At 39.4% G+C, this 27323-nt stretch overlaps 1 protein-coding gene across 3 annotated transcripts; it reads left to right on the top strand.

Moving 5' to 3' along the window:
- Positions 1-242: 242 nt before the first annotated feature.
- Positions 243-20078, top strand: CNDP1 (carnosine dipeptidase 1). Of its 3 annotated transcripts, XM_039711185.1 has the most exons (15): positions 243-703; positions 861-1053; positions 3766-3928; positions 5165-5265; positions 8697-8814; positions 9601-9744; positions 11017-11179; positions 12115-12203; positions 14159-14359; positions 15774-15858; positions 16408-16568; positions 18028-18192; positions 18373-18514; positions 18918-19065; positions 19909-20078. In XM_039711185.1, exons 5-15 carry the CDS (start codon positions 8737-8739, stop codon positions 20012-20014), a joined length of 1482 nt encoding a protein of 493 aa, XP_039567119.1. In that variant the 5' UTR covers positions 243-703; positions 861-1053; positions 3766-3928; positions 5165-5265; positions 8697-8736; the 3' UTR covers positions 20015-20078. The 3 variants fall into 3 exon arrangements, with proteins under 3 accessions (XP_039567119.1, XP_039567120.1, XP_039567121.1); XM_039711186.1 differs by lacking the exons at positions 243-703; positions 861-1053 and having other exon boundaries at positions 2506-3928; XM_039711187.1 differs by lacking the exons at positions 243-703; positions 861-1053; positions 3766-3928; positions 5165-5265 and adding an exon at positions 7497-8487.
- The last annotated feature ends 7245 nt before the right edge of the window (positions 20079-27323 follow it).

Here is a 27323-nt window from a genome sequence, read left to right as displayed (position 1 = left end):
CAAAGCTTTGCACAAAAGCTTTGCAGTGGTAACATCTGTTGGCAAGAGGCAACATTATTGTGAGTGTGCGTATATATATTCCTGTATGTTTAAAGAGTGGGTTCTTTTATTTTTCAGATATTTAAGCTTAAGAAAGCTTATATTTAAGCTTTTTTTATTTTTTTTTTCATTTAAGCTTAAAAGAGCCTGTGTTTGTCAAGAGAAGAACCTTGGCTTGCTTTGGCCTTCTCCCAGATACACTTCAATGACAGGGGGACTGCAGTGGAAAAATACTCCTAAGCCTTTCTTGGGAGGCTGTGTCTCCTGGGACACCCAGCTGAGATGCAGAAGTCAGCGAAGTGTCAAACTGAGTTAACTCTGTGGTGCTCTGGACATGTGCTGTGAAGGACACCATGCACATCACCACCTCAGTGACTTGTGCCCTGACTCTGCCAGTTCCTGGACCTCACAGAAAGGTGGGAGGAGGCAGTAGGAATAGCTCCATAAACAAAGTGGCACACAGTTAGTGTCAGCTTGCCTCTGTGAGCCCAAAAAGCCAGTCTCTGGTGTGTCTGTTTGGAAATGGCTGTGAGCTACCAGCTGGATAAAAGCCTCACCTGCAAGGAGGACATTAATTATCCCTAAGGAGCACCTATGCTATTTGGCTGAGAAAAGCTGTCAGAAGGATATCAAGATGGAAATAACCTCTTGCCATCATGTCAGTGTGAGTAATATCTGAAAAAAATTTGCTTAATTGTTAAGCCAAATGAATTTATAATGTTGTTTTTGGAAAATAGGACAGTTTCCTATCTCAGCACTCAGAGCAATGTACTGGAATTGGCACTGGACAAGAACTTGTTTGTTTCTCTTATCTCTTACAGCCTGAGTGCTTGGAGATCTGGGTACAGAGAGGTTGCTGAATGAGCCACCAGGCGGTGTGAGGGCTCTGTGTTATTGCTCTTCCTACTCACAGTTCCTCAGATCTTTGTGGCCCTACTCCTGGAGGGTGCTGGGTGTCACCTGTACAGAGGACAGTCTGCAGACACCTATCCTTGTGAAGCATCTCCTGCCTGGGTAAGGGGACCTTTTCTAAGTCAATCTCCTTCCACTGACATAGCCAGGGGTGATTATGGACATCCAGGGAACAACTACCAGATCAGGGTCTTGGGGATTTTTTCCTCTCTATCAGCGCAATCTCAATTCACTGTGACAAGCTCTCACAGTGGACAGCGTTGCTTAACTTGTGTTTTGCATCAGTTGTGGTTATCTTGAAGGATGTTGGCTGGGAAATACTTTTCTAGCTGCAGTGTGAAGTGAGAAGGAGCCAAGAGGTGGAAGGGCTTGCTGCTGCTACTGCACAGGGAAGTAGAAATATCTGTAGGGAGGGGAGATATGGGAATTGTGTGAAAGGGCCTCTCCATTCCACACCAATACTTCTGGGATGCAATTATAAGTTATATTAAGGGAGTATATTGAGAAATGACAGTAAACTGCAATAATAACCAGGTACCACTGATTATTACATGACAATAACATCCCTGCTGTTCTGTACTACACTTTCAAGAAATGAAAAATAGCTGTCTTGAACTAGAGATAGCTGCTTATAGAGTGACAGAAAGCACTGAAAACCATCATATCATTTTTCTGTCAATGAAATATTGTTCCTAATAGCATATTTCTCACATACTTGCTCACTCAAACTAAGGACTGTAATTATTTAAGATACCCTTTTAATTAAGGCAACAATTAAAGCGTGCTAATTCTGCTGAAGTGAACATACCATCACTTTGTAACCAAGTGAGGGTGCTACACTTTGCCCTGAGGTAGTAATGGAAACACAAAGTAGGGGACCATCTCTGCCCTAGATTGTTTACATTTTCAAGATGAGAAGCAGAGCCAATGATGCTTTCCCCTCCTCTTCAGCCTATTGTTTCAGTTCTGCTCTTATTTTCTTTTATCAGTCTATTTCCTCCTGCTTAAACGCTAAACTGTATCCCAAAGAGGATATTCAACCAAACTATTCCAGTTGGTTCTTTCATTTCTTGTAGTTAAGAAGCTTACCAGCAAAGTGTTTTTATTAAAGAGATAAACCTGCTTACACTTAAAAATCCTTCTAAGCAATGTTGGCAATGTTTATGATATCCCATAAACGGCATAAGGACCATAACAAAACAAATCTCTTATATTGTGGACCTTAAACCTTGTTACAAGTTATAGGTTATAAAATAAGGGACAATTAGCAATGAAATACTAAGCTATAAAGTAATAATAGCTTTTTTTTCCCATGGTAGTTTAGTTCCTCAGTAGTATTATGTAATAAATATAGACAAATAGTTAAATGGATCTACTAGATATAATAGATCTATTTTTAATCTGACTTGTACTATTCTAATTCAGGAATACCTCCAGTGTGAAACACTTAAAGCTAAGACAAATGAAGGCAGGATTCATGTAAAAATAGAATTATTTTAAAAAAATTAAAACAAACATTGAATTCCTCCCCAAATTTTGTATTTCATTTGCAAATGAGGTTTTACACATTAGTCAAGTGAAGAGCAGGTACTTAAAAAAATGAAAGGTCTTTGTAAGGCTCTGAGACAGGACCTGGACCTCCCTTATTACTTATTATGTTTTTTACTGTATTTGAGCATGTCAATAGAGGTTCTTTCAAATGTGCAGAGGACTTTAAGGGTAGAAATTTGTATGCAGACACAGGCACCTTAAATTTACTAAAAGTTCAGCAGTTCTCCCTTCTGCCATGCAAGATGTAGCAGTGAGAAGATGGTGAGGCTGTCCACATCTAGGAACAAATACTGCACATCCCACAGTTCTTACCTATGAACCTTTCTGCCATGAAAAGAGCAAGAGCCAGCAGAGCTGTATTTCCAGGAAGAATATTTTTATGCCCACGTTTATCTGATTGCAAACCAATCAGCAGAAAATGTTCTTAGGTAGATAGTGAATTACTCCTCCTCACTGGGCACAAAGGACAAGACTACTTCCTGGAAGAAGGGCTTTGCCTTAACAAAAATGTATCCCTTTTTTTTCCAGTTTTCAAGACAAAGAAAAATCCTTCTTTTCTCTCAGTCCTCCAACATACTACTTTAAAGCAGCAACACTCATCAGCAACGTTAAAGTGCTTTCTGGCACTGGGATTCCTGTTGGAATACTGGAATTTCAGGAGGAAAAAGGAGTTAGGAAAATTTCTCATTACTTGATGTGTTACTGATTTGGCTATCCTGATTTGATTATTGTATGACAGAGAGGCAGAAGTGAGCATCTAAACCCAAAATTAATCTTTAACATAAAACTATCTCTTCATTAACTGCAGAACTTATCAGTAAAATTGAGATAAAATGCCCCTGTTCTGGAGGTGAAAGAGGAGACCTCTCCAGTTCAGGCTCCCATCATCAGCCACAGAGGCAGCTGCAAAGAGCAGCCAGAGATAACGATGTTCTTTTAAAATATCCTCTGTATTACAGCAAAACAGAACTGATAAACAGGGTATCACTTTTTTCACTAAAGGGTTGACTTGAGCATAGGCAGGGTGGTCATTGCTGTTCTCCAGCACACCATTCAGGCAATCAATATTGCAACACTTTCAGAGCTGACTGCTGGAAATAGCACTGGGTGTTGCAGTGTCACCTGCCAGCAAGTGCAGACCTTGCCCGTGCTTCCCACCAGGTATTTTCATTGCTGTTACACAGTCTGTTGATTTGGATGACATTTCTTTAGCAATCTTCAAATGCAGTCAGGCACTGTGAGCTGGTATTTGTTCCCCTGCAGGGGGATCTCTGGATCTCTGCACCTCCTGGTCCTCACAACAAGAGCGGCTGCGTGTGTTCAGGGTTGGTCACGTGGAGAGTTGTCATCCTCATCCTCCTCCTCCTCCAAGGGTCTCACTCAGCTGGAGAGGTGACTGTGGCTTGATTGCCTGCTTCTACCAAAGGTATGCCACTTATCAATGAGTATTGTTAAAGGAAGTTAAAAAATAAACCTATTATCTCAGTTACCTTCCTTGATGGTGATTGCTTAGGGGGAATGTTCCTTTCAATGGGGTCCACCATTGATTTGGTAAATTAGTTCCAACTGCCATAAACATCTTTATCTTCTTTCATGTCAAATGTACTTTGTTATTTGCAAGCCAGATGAGTCCTGACTGTTTTTCTCTGAGGTGTTTGCAACCCAGTGTTCAGTTTTCATTGGCACCCTCCTCCCTGCACCCACCTGGAACGCGGTGTCGCAGGGAGGGACGTGCATGAAGCACATGCTTCAGGAGAGACAAGGAGGCCTTCAAAGCATGTTCAGGACCTACTTATCAAATGTTTGTAAGTTTAGTTGATATTTCATCAAAGAATCATCCTGGTTAAAGAATCAACTTGGATTTCTTGTTAAATCACCACAGAAAAACACTAAGTTTTCTTTTAACAGTGCTTAACAACATGGGAGGAAGAGAGACAAAAAATGTTCTTACTACTAAGGAACAAAGGAGGAGAAAAAGCACAACTGACTGCCATGAATTATTTCTAAAAATAGGCATATTACATTTTTCTATAGAGCAGAAACTGCTCCTTTAAATGACATCAAATAAAATACACTTGACATTGAACACTGAAGCCTTTGTTTGATATCCCCCCGAATTTATCATTCTTTCAAATAATTTTCCCCTCCTCATGACACTGAGATATTTCAGCCTTGCCTGAAATCTTTCTACAGCTTTATTAAACTGACTCCCTTTTTGACACGAGCTGTTCCAGTTGCCATCCAAATGCTCCTGAGCTGCACTTTGTGTATTAGTAGTACATTAACATGAAATTCCACCAGCTACTCCCCTCCCTCCCTCCTTCTACTACAGCAAAACATAGCTGTTACTTAATTTCTCATTTGAATTATTATTTTGTGCACTCTGCTACTTGGTATCTCCTTATATTAATTTCTCAAACTTTGACACTGTTCCTTACTTTAATGAGAATATTTTTGTGTTATTCTATGATCTTTTCTTGAAGTTTTGGCTGTTTTGAAAATATCACAGAATAATTCCAAATTTCCCTAGGATATTTTGCTTGGTTGGTTGGGTTTTTTTTTTTCCTTCACAGCATTTTAGCTTCCTTGTTTCATTTTCTTAAACAGTTAAATGCTAATGAAACGTGACAAAGACCTACGTCTCTTGTCTGCCTCTTTCCAGGTCATTTGCACGTAACTGAGACAAAAAGAGAAAGGTATCAGCACCACAGCAGACGTCCTCTGTTAAAGCAAGCAGCCCTTTTGTGCTTCTGACATTAAAAGGTACGTATTTATTCAAGTGATCATAAGGTGTCTCATATATATAAATATATTATTTTTTTTTTAGAGTGAAAATGCATAGAATACAGCAATATCAAAGATTTGACTAGAGAGAGGGGAAATCATGATGTGATGGAGACACTGATATTTAAATCCATTGCATGAGCTTGGTGCCTCTAGCAGCCCTGTTCGGACCTCTGCTATGATCTCCTTGTTCAAGCATGGCATAACCAAAAGATCTATTTTTACATAAGTGAACTTGGGAAGCCTGTCTAGTTTTCTACAGTAAGGTTAAATGAGGGTGCATTCAGTAGCCTCTGTTGTAAATGTTTTCCAAACTGAGGTTTGGAAATTACAAGGTATTTTCCATTTTTCATAACTTTTCTACAAGGTTTTCACCTTTTTTTTTTTTTAATTACATCATTTTTCTACAAGGTAGAAATATGAGTGAAATATGTGTGAAACTGAGGCATCCAGCCAGATTTGTGGTAAAGGAAGATAATGGCCCTGATGTCTCTCTAGATGAACAGCTGATTGAAATCCTGTACCATTCCTATCTCTGTCACTTTGTTCTAGGGGTGCAGTGCCTTGCACTTTTTCAGAGCGCCCCTCACAAATGCACCCATCATGGTCCTATCCTCTTCTTCAGCTCATGTGGTGCCCAGCTCCCAGGTGGACTACACTTTATCAGTCAAAAGCACCAGCCTGAAGGTAAACTTTGCTCCCCTGGGACACACTGCTGGCTGAAGTGAGACTGAGCAACATGGCACAAGCAGGGCCACTGCCTGGTCCCCCAAGGGCTCACAGTGGCAAAAATGAAAACAACATAAATGGTCTCTGTGCTCAGCTTTTACCTTGTGCTGATCATCTCCAATGACCTTGAGCTCCTTTTGAACATGACCTGCAATGTCTTGGCTCAGACGCCCTCCTGGATCTACCCAGGCACCACCTCAGCACGAGCCAGTGCCTTGTCTGTGCCAGGAAACTCAGGGTGCAGTTTGCCAGGGTCCTGTTAGCACCACCCCAGTCTGGGGCTCGTGGTCTTCTCTCCTCTGCCCTGTGCAGCCTGGGAAGTTCTCCTGACCGTGCCTGTGGTCCACACTCCGGCCTCCTATTGCCCCCTGGAAAATGGGCTTCAGTTGACAAATATTTGCAGCCACTCGCACAGTCCAAGGCTGGAAGAAACAGCCAGACTGGGGCTTTTAAGTTTAGGGTGTTTGTTGCAGAATTCCTGTTCTTAAGCCTTACCTGCAGAAGCTCAATCCAAAGGCAACTGTAACCTAATAATCAAAGCTTCATTCTCTATCATGTCTTTGTTGCTAAATCCCAGAAGCTGTTTTGTCTCATCTAAAGTGTCCAGATTTTTTCCATGCTTGCTTCAAAAATTCATGTAATAATCACTCTTGCTTTAGGACAAATTGCTGCTGCAGTGACTGGTGATGAAAATATTTGAAAGGGATTGTTGATTAAATCCACCTCTTGGAGGTAGGGTTTACTGCTTTATGGAGAAAACAATGTGAGAAGAAAATGGTACTTTGACCATCACTTAAGGCTGGGGCTTAGTATTTTTAAAAAATTATATATTTAAAGAATATGGCTAAATTTAATCTCTCCATCCTAAAAACCACCTCCAAATTTGGGTTTTCTTGGCTTGGTTAACAAGTCTTCTCCAAAACAGTGCTTTGCAGATTCACTGTCCTGAAAAATCAGCATTTGGTCTGTTTCAATACCAGTGTCTCCAGTCTTAAGAGATGTCAGGAACTGAACACTGGGAACTATATCTGCTGTCAGAGGCCTTCTCAAAGCTTCACTTCAGAAAGTGAAGCAAACCTTGTAACCTTGCTTCTGTGGAAGGTTGGAAAATGGGCCTCATCCTTCACACAGCCAGGATCTCCAGCCAAAGTGAACAATGTTTCCCTCATCTTGTTCATCATGCTTGGGTTTCAATCTTCTTTCTCTGTCAGAGAAACATAATTGAAATTATTAATATTACCACAGCTTATCACCTTAGCAATGCATCAAAGTTAAGGAGTTATGGATGGATCTACAACTATACCTTTTGTTAGTATTATGGAATATCTTCAGAAAAGAATTGGGTTTTGACCTTGGAGTCCATCCTATCACAGCCTGATACAACAGCTGTTCTGCATTTAGCTCAGTCAAGTATTTAGCCAATCAAGGATTACTCTGCTAATACCAATTCAAGACATTACAGCAACAACTTCAAGCAAACATGAAAGGAAAACTGGAGGAATAAGAAAAACAAACTTTAGAAACTTATCTTGTCAAAAGAAAAAAAGATGGCAGAGTTTTGCAGGTAATAAATGAATTCTGCACTTATCAAGTTGTTTCAGTATTGTCACTATGCTTAATCAATCACAAAAGCTATTTGTTTTCTAATACTCTCCAGTGTCAGGCTTGTTTTCCCTGATTCACGTAAAATATGGAATGTGTGTCAGTGAATCCATTTCCTGCCTTCTTCTGGCAGTCTGGGGGGAAAATCATGTCCTGGGGTGCAGCATCACCCTCTGGGCAAGGGAGGAGACTGTTCTGCTCTGTTTTGCACTAGAGTGGCCTCACCTTGAGTGCTGGGGGCAGTTTTGGGTGTCACCATTTAAGAGAGATATTAAACCATTGGAAAATGTCCAAAGGAGGACTATGAAGATGGTGAAGGGCCTTGAGGGGAAGCTGTGTGAGGAGCACTGGAGATCACTTGTTCTGTTCAGCTGGAGGAGACTGAGGACAGCCCTCACTGCAGTCACAACTTCCTCATGTGGGGAACAGGAGGGGCAGACACTGATCTCATCACCGTGGTGACCAGACCCAAGGGAATGGCCTGAGGTTGAGGCAGGATGTCAGGGAAATGTTCTTCACCCAGATTAGTGGCTGGGAACTGGAATAGGCTCCCCAGGGAAGTGGTCACAGCATGAGGACTGACAGACATATGGTGGGATTCTTGGAATTGTGCTGTGCAGGGCCATGACCTAGACTCAGATATCTGTGTGAATCCCTTCCATTTCAGGATATTCTATGATTCTGGAAATGAAGAAAAAGAAAGATGAGTCCCCTGGGCTGTTGGTGTCTGCAAGTCTTGCCCCAGGGTTGTCTTCCCAGAACATACAATTTGATGCTCGTGTACTGAAAAACGGAAGCAACAAATGTTTCTTTAGAAAATGTTATCCCTAAGTTACTTATAAAGCTAGCACTAAAGACGTTCACTCTTTGGTAATTTTTTCAATTTTTCTTTCAGCAATTTGACTATGAATCAATTGAAGTTTTTATGTGATAAAATGAGTACGCTTTCTTCTGGCTTCAGGAGATTAAATGAGACTTATTTAAGCTCAGCACGTTGTGAATGTCTCTGCTTTCTAGTGCTGAAAAGAAATGTATATTGCAGGATGTGTTTAATGTTGAGTTTTATTCTTAACTTTCAGCTAGCATCCATTTCAGCCCTGTGCTGCTCTCTAAGGCAGAATGTCCTCTTCATCCTCTTCAGCATTGGAGATGAAGATCTTCCAGTACATTGATGCACATGAAAGTGATTTCATCAAGGTAGGAGCTATATTGCAGTGAAATAATGAACACAGAGCTGGGGGCCCAGAGGCCTGGGCTCCTCTGGCAGAAGGAGTGCCTGTCACAAAGGTAATGAGCAGGGTTCCAGGAGTGCAATATGCACTTCACACAGCAAGGCTGTAAGAGGGCAAACTGCTGGGAACCCCTGGAGTGAAGGAGGAACTTGCATGGACTTCCACAAAAGAGGTGGTTGTGGGCATCCTTTGAGTGTGTTCAGACAGATGCTCCATGAAGCCAAAATGCAACTGCATGGGGCATGCGAGCCAGATAGGATGGTCACTGTCTTTGCTTCAGAACTGATTTTTGTAGGTTTGCTCTTTAGAAAGAGAGGAGTCTTGGTCCCTTGCTGGCTTGTACTTTTATTTTTGTCAACCCTCTGGGAAAAGACAGAAACATAATTAGTCCAGTCAGTTATGCTTTCAATCTATGAGCACTTCTGAATCCTCATGAGAACCACCAAGGTAAGTTGTACATAATGCAATTTCTATAATGCAAACTAGTCAGCGTCTAGTCTACCTCCTCTTCCACTGGATTTTAGGTCCAGGGTTGACAATGTGAATGCCTAAGTGTGAGCACCCTCCCTGTTTAGAAAATCGGGAATCTCAATCCTGTGGGGACATCTAAGTGACTCTTCTCTATCCTTAGAGCATCCATGATAATGCTGTGATGACACAGAAAGGAAATCATCTTCCAGTGTGGGATTTCTGATACAAGGGCCAAGGACAACATTCTTAATCACCTAATTGCACATTTCTTCCTGTGCAGGATCTGAAGGAATGGGTGGCTGTGGAAAGTGATTCTGTTCAACCACATCTGAGGAAAGAAGTGATGCGAATGATGGCATTGGCAGCAGACAGACTCACAACACTGGGAGCCACTGTTAATTTAGTAAACTTGGGGTCACATCAGGTGCTTCTCTGATTTTTGGACTTAAAACATCATATCTACCCATGGGCCTACCTATTGCATTCACTGCTATGTACATGTATGTTATGACATAGTGTTATTTTTTGAAAGCTGGATGCAAATTTATCAACAGTCCTGTACCTACATGATACCTGCTGAAATCAGGGCTGAGAAATGAGAGCATCCTGGGAACCATACAGGCAATCCAAATGCAAACTGATGTTCTCTGCATAGGAGGGAGTTTGATGCTTTTAACTGGAGGGAAGAAGTTTGCAAAAGTAAAATGACTGAGGTTTTTTACTGGGCCTAGTTTTAAAATTTTTGTCTGTAATGAAGCATGAGAACTAATGCATCATTTGTCACTGAACTTACTTTATGAGGGAGGTTGCTTTTACAAGGAAAATGTTGTCAGACAGAACATCTAACGGTTAGCTACCTAGAGCATCATCTTTGGTTTTCAGAGCTTCTGACAAATGATCCAAACAATTTTCTTTCATTGTTGGAAAGCAATAGGGAAGAATTCATCTCTGAGAAACCTTAGTCTCTAATTAACTTACCTTACTGTAGCCATGGGCTTTTTCCTGCCCTGGGCTGTTATATTCTTAATCTAACAGGAATTAAAAAGTTCAATAATACTGATTCTCTTTTCTTTTCTCTGATGCTTTTGGTGAGGATTCTCATTCTTAGCACAAGGACCCTGAAGTACAGCAACAGTTTAATATTTCAGTTTGTGTCATTTGATGGCTGCAGAGAATGCAATTGGGCCGTGTGGAGCTCTGTTCTGCACAGAGCCACATTAGGGGTTTAGCCTTCACCTGTTTTTAAAACAATCTGACATAGCTGCTGCCTCCTGCCAGCAACACTTTTTTCAATTTCTGTGTTTGAACTTACAGGCCTCCTGCCCTCTGTTTGTGGTGAAGTGAAACCCCAAATTAATTTGTGTGGCTTTTGACTATTTGTGTTACAATAGGCTCCATAGCACAAGGTTACCTCTAGTGCTGGGAAGTGAGAGCTTAGTGAGGAGGGCATTTATGACAATAAAATGTTAGAAGACTTAGACAAAGTCCAGCAAGAAATAAACAGTTGAGGAGAAAGATCTTAGTTTCCCTGAATAGGTTAGAACTGGATTCAGTCAGATTTGTGCACCTCATCAAATCAAAGTCAATTGAGTGTAGAAGTATTTTCAATACTGAGAATTCCGGATGTTTTTGTACATTTGTAAGTTTTAGAAGGTTTGGTTTTCCTTAGTTGCCTTTTTCTAACCTTTTTCCACAGCTGCCTGATGGCCAAGTCCTCCCACTGCCTTCTGTGATTCTCGGAGAGCTGGGGAAGGATCCACAAAACCCCACTGTATGTTTCTATGGTCATGTGGATGTGCAGCCTGCCAAGAAGGAGGATGGCTGGGACACTGACCCCTACACACTGACTGAAATTGACGGTGTGCATCTTCGGATCATTATTGGAATACATGACTGAGGTTCTGTGTGGGAGAAGGGTTCCTGTATATTTAAACCAAAACATGAGGATTTCTGTGGAAATCTTTGGGACATGTCCAGCAGCTTTCAGCTTTGATGATTGTTCTGTGACTAGGGAGATCCAGCAGTGACTGCCTAATATTTGGTGTGGAAATATTAGCATTTGTGGTGGAAGAATGTGAGGACCCCTTAATGTAATTATCCTTCCCGCACAGCTGGCTGACTGAAGGAACAAAAATAATGGATACAGGGTCAGCAGTTAAGTAAGACCTCAGAAATCCTGATTCCCAGGCTATAACCACTGAGTTGCCCTTTCTCATTATCTGGGATCAATTCCCAACAGCCTTTCTGGCATAATTCTTTTGCCTTATTCCAGTGTATATCCAGTGAGGAGTGCTACAGAAGTTTATACACAGGCACAGATTTCAGTTTCATGTACAGTGATAACTGTATAGGATGTGCAGTTGAAAAAGAAATTAAATACTTAGACTTGTAGCTTCATATTTCTGCTACGGCATTTATCTGTAGGGTTTTTGCTGCTTGTTAGCTGGTCTGATGTGTCCAGAAGCTGCACATTGTGCAAACCCTCCAGGCATATCTGGTATGAACAAACAGTTCCTGAGAAGAAAAGTGAAGCTCAAAAATTGGCATGTAGCAGAAACCACAACATAATGCATATAAAAGGAAGGAAAGAGGGGGAAAAAAAGTGTACTGGTCTGTTGAGAAGCACCCAAACACTCATCACCTTATTTAAAATGAGTCAGTGAAATCCTGACACTTTTGACATTTCTTCCCTCCATCACTAAAGCTTCTGTGGCAACTGGAATTTGCCAATTACATTGAAGTGATGAGGAAAAATACAAAGATTGCTTAAAAACTTTTCTCTTTTCTTTTGAAGGAAACCTCTATGGTCGTGGAGCAACAGACAATAAGGGACCAGTCCTAGCTTGGATAAATGCAGTGGAAACATTTAGAGCCTTGAAATTAGTAGGTATCAATGATGACTTATTTATTATTATTATTGCTAATTTTTACTATTTAACATTATTTGTTGTTATTTTTTATTATATCTCTGGAGGGATGTATTCACATTCCTGAGTAAGATGATACCTCTCTGTCCCAACAGACTATACACAATTTGAAACTTTAACTATTTATGATGCAACACTTAGGGCACTGGTCCCACTCCAGTAAGAGATTGTCTTTGAGCATTTCTGTTTTGAACAGCCTGTCTGCAACTCTTACAGCCATTCCCCTGCAGAGGAAAACCCACGGGGAAGCATTCAATATGTATTACATACATTACACAGCTCTGATAATTGTTCTGTTCTCTTGAGAGCTTTTAAAATGGTAAAATAACAGACATTACAGAATGCTGATGAAGACTCCTCTCTGCTGATACATTCTGCTGATCTTTGGTTTTGTCTGCCTACAAGATACCTTCAATTTACGTGTCTGTGTAAAGAGAATAAGCATCTATATATGTTCATCCAAAATGGGCTGTTATGTCACCAGGAGATTAATCAAAGCAAACACTTTGAATGGGTGCATTCACCAAATACAAATACAATCACTCAGGTTCTGACATATTTCTGAGGTCAGACATTTGCCCCTAAATTGCTACAATGACTAACACAGCCATCTTTAAATAATTTAATAATTTTGGAGTAGTCTTGCCCCCAAAAGTCAAGGTAAACCAAAAATATATTTTAGGCTTGTAACTGGGTTAACTGTCATCCTTTAAACTGAATTTGAATGGCATATTCTGTTAGTGTGATAAGAAACAGTTTCCTGTCTCTTGTATGACATTATGGTACAAACTGAGCATTAAGTCTTGTTGTTGTTTTTTTGGGTTTTTTTTAAAGTCCCCTTACAACCTCTGGAAAATGTTTCTTGCATCTATAGAACTGATTTGACCTCAGTCTCAAACCCTAGAAAACACACATTATTTGCCTAAAGAGTAGTTGCTGTAAGTGGATATGGTTATGGGTTTTACATCTTTCTAGTTTTTTCAAACCACTAATAGCTATCTTGACATTTTAACAAACAAGCAAAAAGGAATTTTTGGCATTTGAAGCATTTCTCTAGAAAACAGCACAGACCATCAAACAATATTCATTAACACTTTGTTTCTAAAATTTCTGTGGCCAGCTGATGATCCATCAGTGAACCCATCCATGACACAATTTCATTTAATTTTACATATTCGTTCTTGTCTTTAATCTGAGCAGCGAATCAAAGGCGAAAACATCTTAAAACCTCTAATGAGAAAATGAATTGCAACAGGAAACTAAGTTAAAATTTATGTCCCCTATGGGATGTGTCAGCATTTTCAACTCCCACTATTCCATAATAAAAGTTCTCCTAATTACTCTTGGAAATGCATCGTTATCAACCAGCAGGCTTGCAAATTTATGAGTGTTAAAAAGACAATTATAGTAGAGGCACTGACAATGTTTTTATCATCATGTAAGTCTGGTGATAGACAACACTGGGAAAACCACAGCCAGTGGCTCCCACACGGGCAGTAACAGTGGAAATGTAAGAGGCAGGAAATTTTCTGTGAAAATGCAATTGCTATCAGACAGTTATAATTTCCAAAGCAATTAGAATATGGAATATCACTGACAGAAAGCCTGTTTAATAAATCTTTCCAGCAAGTTTTCTGAAAATGCAAAGAAGAAAAAAAGACATTGCTTATTGTCCTTTAAAAATGAATAGTAATAAAAACATGAGGAAAATAACTAGTTTTTCTGGGAATCTATATGTGTCTGCCACTGGCTTTTCTAAGGTAGCAAGCTATATATCCTACTACTCATCCCAACATCTTTCTTATCCTAACACAATTTGTATAGCAAACCAAGTCTGCTCCTAATTTTAAAGCTTTTTTTAAAAAATTTAAATGCTTGTTTCTTACCCAGACTTTTCTAATTTTTATGCAGGCTATGCCAGTGAACTTCAAGTTTGTAATTGAAGGCATGGAAGAAGCAGGATCCTTGGGGCTAGAGAAGATACTTGAGGAACAGAACCAGAGCTTCTTCTCTGATGTTGATTATATTGTAATTTCAGACAACCTGTGGCTCAGCAACAAGAAGCCAGCCCTTACCTACGGCAGTCGGGGAAACGCCTGCTTCTTTGTGGAGGTAAAGGACACAGGTTCACTCCAGCTGAGCCTCTGGCAGACAGCGATGCTGGAGCTGTGCTTACATCTGCATGCAGAGAAAGACTGAAGGAAAGCTTGATATTTACAAGTACAGAGCTTTCTTCCGCATCCCTTTTGGCTTCTGCAGATTCCCCTCCTCACTTCAGTCCCGTTAGCCTTATTTACTTCCATTAACTTCTCTTCAATCATTTCTTCCTTTGATCCCTTTCCTATCCCATTACTCTCCTGCTACTCTGCCAGTCTCTTTTCATCCTTCCCTCTGCATAGCAACTCTGTTCTCGTGGACACCATCCCTACACCTCCCTCTCCAACTCTCTCCAAACCCATCATTCCTGCTGCTCTGCCCCTTTGCAGCAGATACTGCTCAGTATAATGAATCAAGCCTAAAGGGACTCAGTTTGGTTGGGTCTCTGGGTTTAAAAGCCACACAAAATTTTTGTAAACACTGGCAGGAGCATAAAAGTTCACTGTAGCCAACACTGTAGCTATACTTAGCAGGCAATGTGAGCTACTGTGAAATAAAGAGCAGAAATTTCTCATCTGGAAATGCTTCCTGATGAAGCATAAAAGGAATTCAGAGAGAAGATTAAAGAACTTGGAAACTAAAGAAAAATCTGCATTAACCTTTATGTCTGAAAAAGAATGAGGTTTTTCTTTTTTTTTAACTGAAAGAGCCTTGGCAGCCTTGATTCAATTGTTCTAAGTCTTGGTTAAGAAAAATGATGCTATTAAAACATCAAAAATGATCTCTCCCTGCTAGTAGACAGTTAGCTGTAATGAGGTTTTGAGAAGAATAAACAAGTCCTTTGCAGGAAAATATTTTATGATAAACTCAAGTATGAAAATGTGTCTGGAAAAAGAGCCCATTTAATAACTCAAATGCCTCTATTCTAATGACTTGTTATTCAAGAGACCTATAAATTTTTATTTGTTGCAATCTTGAATTAAGATTGGACATATATTCTTAATATCAAACAAGATTATTTTTCCCCTTTTTTAAAGAAGATTTTGCATTAAATAAAAGGGATTGACATCTTGAAGAATTTATTCTCCAATGTTAGAAACAGTAATAATATGCAAATGTTTAATGTATGATGTCTTTAATCTTACTGAAGCAAAAGAGGGAGTGGAGGAGGACCCTTGCTCTCAAATGTGTGAGTGCTACAGACAGTTGAATTTCTCTCTCTTGGTGGTTGACAACAGAGCTCCATCTTCTCTGCCAAACCAGATTGCTCCTGACATGATGTTTTCTATTTAAAGATTAGAAAAAAAAATCATTTAGTGTTCATTTGTGATCTTGTTCAAAAAAACCTGGAACCACCAGTCACTGTGGAAAACAAACACAGAAGAATAAGGTAGTGAGTGTTTACAAGTAACCAGTGGTTTTGGTGCAGGTTGAATGTGGCAGCAAGGACCTTCACTCTGGAACTTTTGGGGGCATCATTCACGAGCCGCTGATGGACCTGATCGCCCTGCTGGGTAAGAACACACAGCACTGTCAGGAGCAGCTGGGGACAGCTGCCCATGGCCAGCCTAAGGAAGGTCAGGGCCACGGTTAACTGTTGTAAGGCAAGTCTCATTGAAGCAAAAGCCCCAGATTTCCAAACCTCAACACAGCTATGGTGGTGGCAGCTGAGGAAGGGAATGTCCTCAGTAAGGCCCAGGACTTGAGACATGTTAAGCTGATGTCAGTCACACATCAATTAAGAATATTTAAGGATTACAGGCAACTTTAATACATGCATACATAGCAAAACCTGACTTTTTAATGCTCCTTTGTATCCCAGTAGGATGTTTTCATGTCAGGAGCTGGGCTGACACATCACACACCACACACAAACAGCAGCTCAATGGTTTTCTTAATAAATATGCAAATATATCAGTTTGCTGAAGCAACTTGACAGATGCAAACAGTTGTTAGGCTTACTAATTTGGTAAAGAGCTAGGTAGAAGGGATAAGGTGTTATGATTGTCAAGGGGAAGAAATAGAGGCTCCCCTTGTACTGATATCTGTATCTTATTTTGTAGACAGTCTTGTGGACTCCACAGGTTGTATTCAGATCCCTGGAATCTATGACAGTGTTGCTGCCCTGACAGAGGAGGAAAGGAAGTTATATGAATCGATTGAATTTGATCCAGAGGAACACAGAAATAACTGTGGTGTGAAAAAATTCCTCTATGGCACCAAGGTAACACAAAATCTGTATGAATACTCAGCAGAAAGAATTTAAATCACCTATTTGTAGCATTTATATATAAAGCCAAACTGAAAGATATTTTCAGTCAATGACAAGCTCAAAATAAAATAAAGGAGCACTGAGAAGTAAAAGATAAATAAAATCAGTCTGCTGAAAATGTAAGGCACTGCATCTAGGGAAAGTGATCTGAAATATGAATAATCAATTACAAGTAATGACGCAAAGCTAACAGTGTAAGTCTCCCTTCCTTACCTACCCCTTCTCTCCCCCTAAGCCTAATCAGCCAAATAAAACATGCATTAAAATGCCTACATCTAGTTTACATAGTAGGAAAGAAGTTATATTCAGCTCTGAAAACATGGGAGGCAGCCTTAGGCAGATACGTTTCAGGTTTTTTTTATTTAATACAGACTTTTATGTCTTCCAAGCCCACCATAAAAAGCATCCAAAGCTACAAGCTTCTCCTTACCAGCAATTAAAAATTATAACCCAAGTAAAAAAGCAGCAGCTAAGGGCTGGCTTGGAAAGATTTCTCTGCACAAGAGTGGCAGCTGGGAGAAAGGAGTTGATTAATTTTTTTATTGCTAACATAATTATTGTGGTGTAGGTTCTGCTAACATGGGTACTTTTATTTCCAGGAAAAAGCTTTCAAATTACCTAAAGCTAGACTGTAAGAATCAGTAATACATGAGTATAATGTAACTACACTATCTGAGTTTCAATGCTTTACCTGCATGAAGATGAATTGATGTTGATTTTATGTGTAGATTAAGGTCTAGTCTCATAAAACTGAAGGAAAGCAGCAACACCCTGAGGTTCTGCATGAAGACCGGTTTATTATTTATACGATGTTGATTTTATGTGTAGATTGAGGTCTAGTCTCATAAAACTGAAGGAAAGCAGCAGCACCTGAGGTTCTGCATGAAGACCAGTTTATAATTTATACATTTCTCCTATTTTCCTTAGAATAATAATCATAATATTTTGTTTTCCTTCTGCATCTTTTCCAGGAAAACTTAGTTACTGAAAATTACAATCTTTCCTATTGTGTTTTTTAGTGTTCATTAGTAGAATTTCTTTACTGGTGTCATCTGTGATGGATCTGGATCTTCATGGTTTTTCCAGTGACAAGTTCTGGGATAAACAGGCAGTCAGAACAGTTGTTCTGATACTACTTTGCACTAGGAAAATTTACTTTGAAGACTTTTAAAACAATGCTCTATTTTTCTTATTTTTCATGAAAAAATGTTACCCTGTCCAAATCCTCATATGACTGGAAGTAGTAGTGGTTTTTTAAGATGAAAATACACGTGCATGGGTTTAAATAAAAAATCAAATATATTTAAAATACAGAGGTGTTCAAACACAAATTTTAGGATGCAAAAAGCTTTTTTTATATAAATAGTGGCTTGTTTATATCAATCCCTCATATTTTGAACTTTTTTTAAAGGAAGAAATACTTCTACACCTGTGGCGTTACCCCTCTCTCTCTATTCATGGGATTGAAGGAGCTTTCCATGAACCAGGCATTAAAACAGTCATTCCAGCAAAAGTAATTGGCAAATTCTCTATCCGTCAGGTCCCCCACATGGACCTTTCAGTTGTGAAAAAACAGGTAAGAGACAAGTCTTTTCTTTGGCCATTACTGTGTGAACTAGTCTCTCTTAGCACCTCACAAATCTAAACTTGTAGTAATCTGAATGGTTTTAGCACTTATTTCTTTCCAAGAGAAGGAGGAATGTGGATATAAGCTTGAGTTGCAAGATGAAAAATTTTTGAACACTTCTCTCTACAGGTGGTGGAACACCTGGAGGGTATCTTTTCCAAGAGGAACAGTCCAAACAAACTGAAAGTGTCCATGCCTTTGGGTGCAAAGCCCTGGCTTGCTGATATTAATGATCTACTATATAAAGCAGCAAAAAGGGCAATAAAAAGAGGTTTGTCCTTTTTTTTCCCCAGCCCTTAGTGTGTCTGTAAGTGTGCAGGGGCATTGTGCTCAACAATAGGGCAAAACAGATTTCCCAATTCAGTGCTGCAGCCTCTTACCCTTACAAATGTCATTGATTTTGACAGAACAACTCATCAGCATCTTCCACACCTTGCTAAATTTTGATATGTTTTATAGAAGTAGCCAAAAGACCTCATTTACTTATTTTTGTATTGATAAGAAACCAGAGGTTTAAAGAGCAGAGCTGATTTGTGAAATCAATTGGCTACACACTCAAACCCATTGCTACTCAGAAGCTCTTAGTATCAGCTCTTTGCTTAAATCTATGATAGCAGAAAAAAAAGCAGCTGGATTACACCTATTAATTAATTAATTTTTCCAATATATTTCAGTTTTTGGAGAAGATCCAGATTTCATCCGTGATGGCTCAACAATTCCTGTTGCCAGAATGTTTCAGACTGTGACACAGAAAAGTGTGATGATGCTTCCGATTGGAGCGGCCGATGATGGGGAGCATTCCCAGAATGAGAAAATAAGCAGGTTTCTTTCATTTGTCTGTGTCTTCTATTAGAGAAGGGGGGAGGACTGAAGTCCCTTGCTGCCCATGAATGAGCATGCCCAGATGGGAAGCTTTGCTGTGCATTGGGCAGCCCAAACCGACCATCTCCAGCACGCTAGTTGCTGTGCTAAGCAAGCAAGCAAAATTCCCAGTCTAATGCATACCATTATAAACTTTTCACTGGGTGTCTACTCAGTCTTTAAATTCATTGCATCGGCAATTTTCATTTCTCTGGCAATGAAATTTGCCTCTGGTCTGAAAGATGATGGTGTGGATGGGCACTCTTCCATCACAGTATCTGTTTTGAAGTGCCCCAGTCAAAGATACTCACAGTTATGAGAGGATTTTGGTGGTTTTCAGTATAAACAGCTATAAAGATTTATTTATAGTCCAGGGACCAAAGCTCGCATAATTATACAAAAAATAGCTTAAACTTGTCACTAGTGTTTATTGTTGGAGGCACCATGGTAAGCCACTATTCAGTGTGTTGCCTGAACACTTGTGCAGGCTCTGAGTCAACTCATGCTGAACTCTGGAAAGAGGAGAATCCTATAATAATTCTCAAATTACTTTTTGTCTCCCCTCGTTAAAGTCTCAATGCTGCTGGCTATAGGTAATACCAATTTGGGTATGTAAACCTGAAGTAAATCCAGAGGAGTACCAAATTGAAGGATGTCCAGCACTTCTGTGCATTGGGTAATTTCCAGGGGTTACCAATATTGCAAATTGCTCTGAAGACTCATAAAACTTCACTGGACTATGTTCCTAATTTTAAGAGCAGGACAGCCTACAAGATTTCACTGTGTTTCTTTCCTTCTTCACAGACACAACTATATTGAAGGAACCAAATTGTTTGCAGCTTTTTTCCTGGAGATATCAAAGCTACATCGGAACTTACATGAAACTTCCCCCACAGAGACTATCAACTGACAGACCATATCAAGAAAATCAGCAAAGCACTTTCTTAAATTTTCTATCTTAAATAAAACATATAAATCACATATTCAGTGGCTGTGAATTGGTGGGGAAAAACCAGAAATGCTCTGCTATTTCCTGGCATACTACTAAATGGCATGCATTTGTTATATGGTCCATCAAGTGATCTTATCCCTAATGCTGTAAAATAGGGTTAGGGATAATTCATTCTTGCTGAATGCAACATGTTACATTTTGGTTTTAAACTTCAAGACAGAGGGAATTTGTACATCCATTTTATCAAAATGACTTTATTTCTGTTTTGTAGTATCACTCTTCATGCTGCCTAGCTCACATTTCAGTTTCTGATTATGAGCAATAGACACTGCAGTTTTCTCCTAACTATATACAAAATCGTACTTACATAATTCTTTGGAGAAAGATCTATTATCAAGTTAATCTCTTTCCTTGTCCTTCACTGAAGATTTTAAATAGGAAGTGCAATGAAATGTTCTTGTTGAGTTTGGGGTGTAGATTTGCCTATTATTATGAGGTAAGTAGAACTACAACAATAAATAAACATTTCCAGGTTTGGGTTCTGCCTTCCTTCTCATCTAAATCACCTCTTACTGTGCTGTAAGCAGTTTTAAGAATCACTTAATGTTTTCTTTATGCGACTTTGTTTCCATATAATAGAAAGAATTTTTTCTACACATCTGTTTTGGGCCAAAGTCTGTTATCAGAATGGTTTTTTTTTCCACCTAATTAGCAACTTTTAAAGCAACAGCTTCCATAAATAATTAAGTCAAAGGCAAATTATATATTTTGAAATAAAAACAAATTTGTTGAGAGGTCTGTTTGCTTTCTAGGCAAAACATCCAGCACAAAGCTTATAATTCAAATCTGGATTTTTTTTAAACTTTAAAATGTGATTTGTACTCTAACATAATTCACACATAACCAAACCAATGCAACCAGTAGCGTTATCCCTACTGTTTAAATAAATTAGATTAAGTAAATTACATATAATACTTGGGATCCTTCCTTTTTCTCTTGTTACCTCCCTGCAAAAATCTGCAAGAACAAAGACGTGGATGCAGAAACAATAGAAGGGAATACTCATATGTTTTCAATAAACACCCATTTTCAGCCCTTTCTGAGACTCACAGTTCAGCTGCAAGAGCTGAGTAAGGATCCTGGCTCTGGCTGCTGACGGTGTTCAAGGGGAACAGGAAGACTCAGCTCAGTGTCTTACTTGGCACTGCTGACTGCAGAACTGCAGTGTACTCCAGGACAAGGACCAAAAACCTCCAAGACCAGAAGACTCTGGTTTGCGTATCATCAACTTGCAGAATAATTCTCTGTGGCTCTCAGTTCCCTTCACCTGTTGAAAGCATTTAGGAACCAGCATAGTAATGGATGTGGCAGGGGTGAGTACTCCAGTTCCTGCATAGGACTCAGGGAAGATTGGTCTATGTGTAAAAGCTATCACACCATAGAAGTACATGAGGGAATTTTGCTGAAATATTTCAAGACATATAATTGACATAAAACATTGCAATCTCTGGGCTTGCAGTGGTTTTGCAAGTTACAGAATCACACAGACTGACAGAATGTGCCAAGTTAGAAGAGACTCACAAGGATCATTAAGACAAAGTTTTAGTCCTGTAGAGAACCATCCCCAAATTAGCTTAAAACATAAGGGAAAGAAACTTCTGCACATAAATATGACCCCTTTGGCAGAAGAATTGAAAAGTTGGTGAGATGGAGGTGGCAGATTTCTTAATGAAAGAGGGATGGAGACTGTGTTTTAGGAATATGGCTGCTCTGAAATGCCACTATAATATATGCTATACAAGATTATGAAGTTGGAATGGAAGATGGGCTTATTTATTTTTTGCTGTTGCTCTTCAGAATGACAAATAAAATAGAGCCAAAAAAGAGCATCATTTCATGAGCACAGATACTCTCAGAGCAGTGCACTGAAACAAGGTTCTGCTCTGCAATAGCCACTTACTGCCACGTTAAAACTATGTGAGTGGAACAGCGGTGCCACTGAATTATGCAGACCATCTCCATGCCTCCTTCAGTCCCAGAGGAAAGAGCATAAAACTTCAATTTCAGATTCTCCTGTCCGTGAAAGAAAGAAAGCACTGGGAAAGCAACTACTGCCCACAGGGGTATTGAGAGCTACTCTTTCCTTCTTAGATCAAGAATGAGTATTCACCTTGTCTTTGGTTGTTTTTTTTTTAATGTTGGGCATGCATTTTTCTGAGGTCTGTAGTGTTTTACAACATTTCTAGAAATGTTTCTTCTTGGTTGCGCTAATTTGTAAATTAATGATAACTCTACAATACTAGTGCTAGAAATAGGACTAAAGTTTGCTTCTACTCGTTAGCCTTATTCTCGATGTGCCATATCCCATGTCAGAGCATATTAGATATTCTCAAATCATGACCGACTAACTGCAGAAGTCATATGTAGAATTTGTGTGTCTACATATGCATGCATGTAGCTGTATATGTATGTATACTTGCAAGATCTAATCTAGTCACTGATTTAAAAAAGAAAAAATCTTGTCCATTCTGATTCAGGCTTTTTCTTACTAATGACTGGGAAAACAACATTGTGGGTATGTCCAAAAGCAGCATCTATATCTCTGAATGCTTGATATAGATATCAAGACATGGATCATAGGATAATAAAAGGATTTTGGTGGGAAGGGACCTTAAGGATCATAGAATCATAGAATTGTTTGGGCTGGAAGAGACCTTTGGAAACCATCTAGTCCAAGCCCACTGCAAAGAGCAGGATCAAGCAGATCAGGCTGCTCAGAGCACATCCAAGCTGACCTTGAATGTGTCATGGGATGGTGCATCCAACCACCTCTGTGGGCAACCTGTGGCAGTGTTTCACAGACCCCAGAGCACACCTAACAGTACTAGATGCCTATACATAGCTGGTCAAGTTCTGCCATTTCCCTGGTAGAGGAAGACTTGTCAAAAGTTTTCCTTTTTCTTATAGGCTGTACATCTGTGTTGTAGGGAACTGAACATTCAAGAATGGGATAATATTTTCTACTGATTATTAATATGAAAGAATACATTAGAACATTTTAATTTCCATTTCAAATCAGTGGGTTTAAATGCGAAAGTCACTTTTTTATATTAGATAAACATAGTTTTTAATCCTTAAGTAATGTTTCAAAAGAGAAGACTGAAAAGTGTGTCAGCTAAAATCATGGAGAATAAGATGCTGACAATAGGACCTGAAGGCATAGAGAGATGAGCAGCCTCTGGAGACTGAGAACTAAGCAGGTCATTGTCTGCTTAGCCTGTGAAAGTGGAAATTAGGCTTACTCACGTAGTTATGGTTTTCCTTTTCAGTAATGCTACTCCCAAGAAGTTTAACTTTGACTCCTGCTAGTTATTTCTTTCAGAAAAGAAAGAAAAGCATTTGGCTTGTTTCACAAAATGTTCTAAAATGCCTTGCTAGTTAAGGATGTTCATAGTCCATGTTTGGACAGGGAAGATTGTGCAACTGTGCCTTTACCTGTGACACAGAGGCCCATGCCAGAGTGGCTGGTGCCAAAGAGAACCATGAGTTCCCTCATTTTTGCTGGAACATTCCAGCTGCAAGTAACATGTACAGTTAAATACTTTAACTTTAGGTGAAACTTAACTGATTTTCAAGCTTTTACCTTGTATCATACAATATCTAGAATTGTTAGGTGCCCATAAGGATCATTGAGTCCAACTCCACATATATCTGTATTTGGAGCTGCAGACACATCATGCCCTTCAGGAGGTGTGTCATTAAACTTTTTAAACAAATATATGAAGAGAAAAATATGAACAGTCCCTTGTTAACAGGGTGCATATTTGTCTGCTTTGCTCTGCCAAATATTTCAGTGATCTCACTTGCATTCTTCAGAACAGTGTATGAAGAACACCTCCATGTTGCAGAAAATTTTTACAAATATGTAGCAAAAGTTTTTCTGCAATGCTGCTATATCAGATTACATAAAAGTAGACCAGGAAATTCAAAATTATCTCCTAACGACACAAGCATGGTGGTATGCAATCTTGAAACCTCTTTTCTTTTTTTTTTCAGCTATGAACTTGAACTAGTGTGAGTCTTCTTCCTGAAGTCACTTAGAAGTCATTTCGACATTTCTACTGCTTTCTAAGGAGGTGAGTCACTGTCTTTTGTAATGGGAGCATCAGCAGCCCCCAGTTTTCAGCTGGCTGTCACATGGAATGAGTTGCTTGGATAGAGGACAATGGAGACAGTTCCTAGTTACTTTATCAGCTCCCACAGAGTTTTAAAAATGCTATCTAAAATACTATCTGTAAATACTATCTGAAAATGTGGTTGTATTTTGTTATGCAATTTCACTCAGGTTCTTTGAGTGAAACATGCCACATTCACTCCTCAAGGCAGAAGGAACAGTTGTGTATTTGTGAAAGAGATAAGTGAAAGTGCAAACACGCTTCCACAGGTGTGAAATCTGGATTATTTTTGCTAAGAAACTCTACTATTGGGAGATGAAAAAGCCCAACAAAATCTTGCTTAATCTTCAAAGTCCACCCTGCATAAGGTGCACCCCAACAGCAAAGGAAAATGGTCACATTCTTTACTTGATGAATATTTGAGAATTTCAGTGAATAATCAGAAAATTCTTCCTTTAGAACTAACAGTATAAACACATTCTTGTTTCAGTGGATGTAGTTCTAACAGGACTAGGATTCACATGCCAGGTGGATGATATGTTGACTTAGTGGAGATGAAAAATAAGGATTAAATCTCTATTTCACGTAGCAAACTTTTTTGCATATTATTTTCTGATCTGCTACCACATTAAATTTTAATGTATTGATGCATAATGTACTTGATGTTTGTATTTGAGATATATGTCTATTTGAGAAACTTGCTTTGTGAGTTTGCATGAGATTAATTATACAGTCACAGAGCTGTAAATTCTGGCAAGCTGGACATCTTCACACATAAGAGACAATACAGGGTAATAAATGACTCTCATCTCACTACTATAAATTATTATTAAAATTAGATGAATTTTTATTAAAAACCCACAGTACAAGAAAACGAAATCCTTGGAGGTTTGGCAGAGTTGGCCTCCAGACAGACTTAAACATATCCATAGTTAAATGAAACCAGATACTGTGGATGTATGTGTGCATAATGCTGATTTTGCTACCTGTCTCAAAATCATTTTGATGATCTCTCATTGTGAAATAACACGATGTGTTGGCCAATTGCATGTTCCCTATCCTTCCAATGCAATTACAATTTTTTTTTCTTTTTTTTATATCTCTAAGAATAATTCAAATATCATGCTAGTCTGTTTATTTGTGGAACTGAAGGAGAGCTTAGAATTGAAATGGTAAAATCTCTGTAAGAGAAAACTGAAAATATTGAACATGACACACTACTGACGTATACTTCTCTGGTGTGAAGAAACAAGCAATGGCAGAGCCCTCATATGAATTTCAGGTAGATTTGCATCACTCTTTTTTTACAATTAGAAATTCAAGAGTGAGTACTGCTTTACTTGTCTCCTGTGCATTGTTGCCTTTCTGTCAAGGCATCATATTCCATAGGCAGAGTTAACATCCTCAATTTGGCAGCAACCCTAACACTCCAGTGACAACTTTGAAAGATAAAGTTTCATTTCATCACAGTGGAAGGACCAGTAAGATCCTGGAAGTACATCCTTTCTAAAGCTGCCTTTTGGGGTTGGGGGGGGGACACCAAAATTTATGTAGTCCACTTTTTATTGAAAAGCAGTGGAATGAAAAGTCCATTTGAAACAAACTAACAAGGAAACAAACAAAACCATGACAGATGCTGTGCTAGCTTCACTCCTGGTGAGCAAGCTAGCAGTGGCAGTCAGTGGTGCCTCTGCTAAGTCACCCTTATGAAGGACACACCAAAGTTTATGGGCCCAGGAAAAACTATATTCACCTGCAGTGCTCTATAGGTGCTGCTGTACCTCAACACACGATTTTCTGGATGGAACAGCCTGAAAACTTAATGTCCATGCATAAAATTTCTGCCTGTGTTCTTCAAGTAATGTCAGTTATTTGTCAGGGTGGAAAAAACCCCCGCATCTGATTTATTGGTATATTGATATTGATGTTTGTGTCTAGAAAGATGCACACACAGAGACATAAGTGAGGTCTCCTGCCTGCATGATTTGTATTGTATATGCAAAACAGTTTAGTTGTTGGGGGCTACAATTGCTTGCAGTTGGTACTTACAATACAATTGCTTTCTATGACCATTTATTGCTATTTATTTTTGAGATGTTGGCTACTGTGACACTGAGCAGAGAGCTGTATGACTACAGTTCTAGATTTTTACATCTCACAGATGTTACACAGTTGTCTTGTCACTCCTCAGCTGGACTGTAACCTGAGTTTAGAGAAACATAACTCAGATTATCCAGGATCTGATGAAAGAGGTGACTCTTCAAGTGCCTCTGCGAGGATACCTCTCTGTGCACATGCAGATAGACACCCATGGCCCCCATTCTTCCGTGCTGCAGGCTGAATAGAAAGCCTTTAATACTACTGGCAAGACAGCCTGGATGATGCATCATTTGCGGGCCAAATGAAAGGATTTGCAGTCACTTTTACTTTCTTTTGTTAAGTGGAGGAACTTCAAGCACTATCTTGTTTTTCTTCAAATTCTTGCAACTTCCATCTGTAAACTTAAACTCCTGTAAAAGTATTTTAATTGCAAAAAACCCTTTTATTCACTTCAAATGGCTCCAAAATATTGTTTTTCCCCCTAGATTTTACGTAATTATAAGAAATTCAAACAAATCCTTTGTAAGTGTTCCATTGAAGCTCCGGTGTTTTCCTTCTTATTTTTCTCAAACATTTATATTGTACTTACAGTAGCAGGAAAAGTTGGGAAACCACATAATTCTTACTACATTTTTACCTGCCTGCATAATGTTCTTTATTTCACAACAAAAAAATTTAACAAAAGGTACCTAGCAGTGGGTGAGCACTTTGCTTATGTAAAAATGGTTAACTACTTCGAACAGGTTCCTTGGCATGACTGGGCAGCGAACCCAGCGGGTAACACGAAGCGAGTCAGAAGGTGCAGCCTTTAAGGACAGAGCGGGTGCGGCTGCCAGGGGCAGCGCGACCTCGGTGTCACAAGGGTGCGGCCGTGCCCTGCCGCGGCCACTGCTCCTCTGGTTCGAGGCTGCCCGGCTGCGGAGAGCGCCGAGCAGGGCTGTGCAGGCTGGCTCTCCATCCCTTGGGACACCAGGGCCGTGGGCACAGACCTG

Source organism: Passer montanus, unplaced genomic scaffold (genome assembly GCF_014805655.1).
Source record: "Passer montanus isolate IOZ18808 unplaced genomic scaffold, ASM1480565v1 scaffold24, whole genome shotgun sequence".
NCBI classification, from domain to species: domain Eukaryota; kingdom Metazoa; phylum Chordata; class Aves; order Passeriformes; family Passeridae; genus Passer; species Passer montanus.
The sequence above is the reverse complement of the archived record's forward strand: the minus strand, read 5'-3'. Positions and strand labels throughout refer to the sequence as shown.